General features: G+C 37.8%; 1 protein-coding gene across 1 annotated transcript; it reads left to right on the top strand.

Annotated features, from left to right (window-relative positions):
- Nucleotides 1-2,066: 2,066 nt before the first annotated feature.
- On the top strand, nt 2,067-3,980 carry LOTGIDRAFT_135083 (hypothetical protein; the record flags this gene model as incomplete). The annotated part of the gene is made up of 1 exon (XM_009068852.1): nt 2,067-3,980. One exon carries the CDS (start codon nt 2,067-2,069, stop codon nt 3,978-3,980), a length of 1,914 nt encoding a protein of 637 aa, XP_009067100.1.
- Nucleotides 3,981-4,458: the final 478 nt, after the last annotated feature.

Here is a 4,458-nt window from a genome sequence, read left to right as displayed (position 1 = left end):
GAATGCAAGGGAGTTTTACATCCTTCTGCTGATTAAGCGAATTAGAACGAGCAACGCCCTGCAGTGTCTGATTGAAAATTAGAATGATGTAAATTGATACTATCAGTCTCTGATACACATAAAAAATTCAGAAAACCTCTTTACAATCTCTTTAACAAGAACCACAGACATCTGATTGAAAATTAGAATGGTGTAAATTGATACTATCAGTGTCCCTGATACACATAGAAAATATAGAAAACCTTTTTACAATCTCTTTAATGAAATTTCGTGAATTTACTTAGATTTGAAAATTCGTCCATTTAACTGTGGTCTGAATCCTCATAAAAAATCAAAATCGCGGTTATCTCCCATGAATGATCTACAATGGTCTTTTTGTGAAAATAATAGCGCCATTTTCGCTATACATGTGAAAATTTATTGTAAAAAAAGACGAAGGGCATGTAGAAGAGACTTGGCAGACGTCAAACGGATCGGGCATTAAACGAATACGGTAAGCTTGTTTATTTTGCCATCGTCCATAATTTTACCATTAAAAAATATACGTTTGAGGTCGAATCATGTGGTTTTGTTGTTCTGGGTGCGTCTTAGAATACAAATTTTGTGTAAGGTGCGACTTCTCACCAAGAAACACACAATGTGTTTTATTCAAACCTAAACCATTTTCACCTTTATACCTTGACTACAATAGCCACCTTTCTTGTATCACATCTTTACAATGTCAAGCTATTACAAACTGTGTCTTATACCTTGACTACAATAGCCACCTTTCTTGTATCACATCTTTACAATGTCAAGCTATTACAAACTGTGTCTTATACCTTGACTACAATAGTCACCTTTCTTGTATCTTCACAATGTCAAGCTATTACTAGCTTCATACTTATACCTTGACTGCAATAGTCACCTTTCTTGTATCTTCACAATGTCAAGCTATTACAAACTGTGTCTTATACCTTGACTGCAATAGCCACCTTTCTTGTATCTTCACAATGTCAAGCTATTACGAACTACGTACTTACACCTTGACTACAATAGCCACTTTTCTTGTATAAGAAAGGTGGCTGTTATAGTCAAGGTATAAGGATGAAGTTTGTAATAGCTTGACATTGTGAGGATGTGATACAAGAAAAGTGACTATTGCAGTCAAGGTATAAGTATGACATTGTGAAGATGACCAATTACCTACCAGTACACCAATTTTCGATTTTATCTTTAAGTGTTATATTTTCAGGGTCACAGGCGGTATGATTCTATGGAAACCTGCCATCACTACGTTAAGCAGAAGACCAAATTTACCAAAATTGTCAAGATTTCAACGATCGTTCAGTTTTTTTTCTGAGATATGGAAGAACCCCCAAGCATTTTTTAATTTCGATTCTTGTATTCGAAATCAAAATGTAAACCAACGTCTGTACTCGATTTTTGATGATGGAGGGATTCCGCAAGATTCAATACAATCAGAATCTGAAGCAGACGTAGAAACCGAAAGCATCGCCGATGTACCACGGAAACTAAGAAGAGGCAAAGTGAAGGTATTATCAGCGATTATATATTTTTCTTGGTGGCAGATCAGCTTGTAGCTTAGACTCACTTTTGCATGGAATAATTTGAGAGTTTTACGTCCTACTTTTCTACACCTAATTAAGCTAATGAAGACGGGCAAGGCCATGCAGTGTGCAATGAGGGAAATTTTGCCATGACAGCGGCATTAGCCTATTCACTTATGCTTAATAATTTGACATGGAGTTTTACGGCCTTCTTTTCTGCATTGGGACAATGAAGATGGGCAACACCATGCAGTGTGCAACGAGGGAAATTTTGCCATGACAGCGGCATTAGCCTATTCACTTATGCTTAATAATTTGACATGGAGTTTTACGGCCTTCTTTTCTGCATTGGGACAATGAAGACGGGCAACACCATGCAGTGTGCAGTGAGGCAAATTTTACCAGGACAGCAGCATTAGCCTGCTCTTTTTTGATCTCCAACTGTCGTGGGTGTGAACTCCACCCTATTTTTGAGCAGATCTCTTTATTTGTAACCTCTGCCAGTGCTTTAGGAGTATGTACAAACTTTTTCACATTTATTTTTTTTTACTTTTTCAGTTAGATTCTGGGGCCAATATAGACGAGAAAGCAGTAAGTCATAAAAAATTAGAACAGTTCGATACCTCCAAAACGGTGAACTCGGCCGCCATCGAACAATTCCTGACCGAAAAAAATATCAAGTTTCTAGAAGGAAATTGCTGTTATCAGGTCTACTGTCCAAAACTGAAAATTCACAAAAAACCAGTCAAGACGACGTCCTCAGACTTATTTATCAATAAAATTACTGGCCATTTTGTTTGTTTTAAATGCGGCAAAACTGGTGATTGGTCTCATCTTGTGGACAATATTCTCATCTTTCACCAGATGAAAAAAAAAGTGAACAAGGAATGTTTCAGTGAAATCGATGCGGTGAAAAAATGGAATCAGGTGGATTCGCACGTAGAAACCATTTGGGCCCAAGCCGAACATTTAGAAAAGCTAACAGCAGACGTCAAACAAAATATTCTAGAAGATTTCGAATTAGATCAACTGACATTCGAAACTTTGAAAAGTTTTGAAGTACGTTTTATCATTTCCAAAAATTCCTTAGTTTTCCCGTTTTTTAATTTAGAAGGTAACGTCACTTCGATAAAAATTTTGAGATGTAGAAAAGGACTGGATGAAAATGACGAAATGAAAACAACGTTAAAAGAATCGATAATTCCAAGTCACCAACCGTTGGGATTGTTTGGCTGGAATTTGGTGAACGACATAAAAGAGATAGTACTAACTTCTACGGAAAAAGACGCCATGGCGATCAAGCAAGCTACGAATCAAGTGGCGCTAACACTTCCAAAGGGACCTTCGATACTTCCTCAAGAGGTTCTACCATCTTTTGAAAGATTTTCAAAAATTGTCGTTTGGTTCAGTGATGATATAAACAGTTGGGAAGCGGCAAAATTATTTTCGCGAAAACTAAACCATAAACGATGTTTCATTATTCGGCCAAGTTTAAAAAGTCCAGTGCCGTACCAAGCTCTCGTCGAGGAATTAAGTTTGCGATCTATTTTAAAAGATAGCAAACGTATTCATAAAGAATCTATTAAAAACTTTTCTGACCTACGTTCGGAAGTTTACGCAGAATTTACACAAATTGAGCGTGTGACTGGTGTAAAATGGCAGAGGTATAAAACTCTAAATACCATTCTAAAAGGTCATCGTCGTGGTGAACTGACTGTGGTTACTGGGGCAACGGGTTCGGGAAAAACGACCTTTATAAGTGATTACTCCTTAGATTTAGCGATGCAGGGCGTCAACACTCTTTGGGGCAGTTTTGAAATTAACAATATCCGTCTGCTGAAAATGATGATTACGCAATTCTCTCAAAGAAATTTTTCGAAAAATCTACAGGACTTTGATGTTTGGGCAGACAAGTTCGAAGAACTACCTCTCTATTTTATGACTTTTCACGGACAGCAGAAAATTCCTGAAGTTTTGGACACCATGGCGCATGCGGTGTACGTTCACGATATTTCTCACGTCATCGTTGATAATCTTCAATTTATGGTCGGAATGAGCAGCGACAATCCAGGAGACAGATTTCTACAACACGATAAAGTCGTGGCTGGTTTCCGAAGATTCGCTACGCAAAGAAACTGTCATGTGACGTTAGTGATTCATCCGCGGAAGGAAAAAGAAGGGGAGCCGTTAACGACTGCTTCAATTTTCGGTAGCGCCAAACCAACGCAAGAAGCGGACAATATTATGCTGTTGCAGGACAAACGCGTAATGACCGTCACGGGGAAAAAATATGTTCAAATTACTAAAAATAGATATGACGGAGATCTGGGCGTGATTCCGTTAAATTATGATAAAGGTTCAATGAGTTATGTTGTCAAGGAAGTTAAATTACCCAGTGATCAAAGTGTAGACTCGGATATAGAAAACTAGTTTTTTTTTTTTTTTTTTTTTTTTACTGTGGAATATTAAAGAATGAAATCTAAAAGAAATTAGAGTTTTATTTTGGTATTTGATGTGGGCTAATGAAGACAGGCAACACCATGCAGTGTGCAATGAGGGAAATTTTGCCATTTGCATTTACTCTTTATCGATTTCCAACTGTCGAGGGATCTTTAACCCTTATTCAACCTATGCCATGCAGTGTGCAATGAGGGAAATTTTGCCAGGATAGCAGCATTAGCCTACTCTTTGATTTGCAGCTGTTTAGGGGTCTTTAACATGTACAGCCTGTAGTACACAGGGCCTCGGTTTATTGTCTCATCAGAACGACAATAAAGTAGAGGTACAAAAAGTGGGGGGTGCTAACCATTAGCCTACACTTTGATTTCCAACTGTCAAGGGATCTTAAACACGCACAGTCTGTAGCACACAGGGACTTGGGTTTATTGTCTCATTTTAACCAGTCAAG

This window comes from Lottia gigantea (assembly GCF_000327385.1).
Source record: "Lottia gigantea unplaced genomic scaffold LOTGIsca_95, whole genome shotgun sequence".
Classification (NCBI taxonomy): Eukaryota; Metazoa; Mollusca; class Gastropoda; family Lottiidae; genus Lottia; species Lottia gigantea.
The sequence above is the reverse complement of the archived record's forward strand: the minus strand, read 5'-3'. Positions and strand labels throughout refer to the sequence as shown.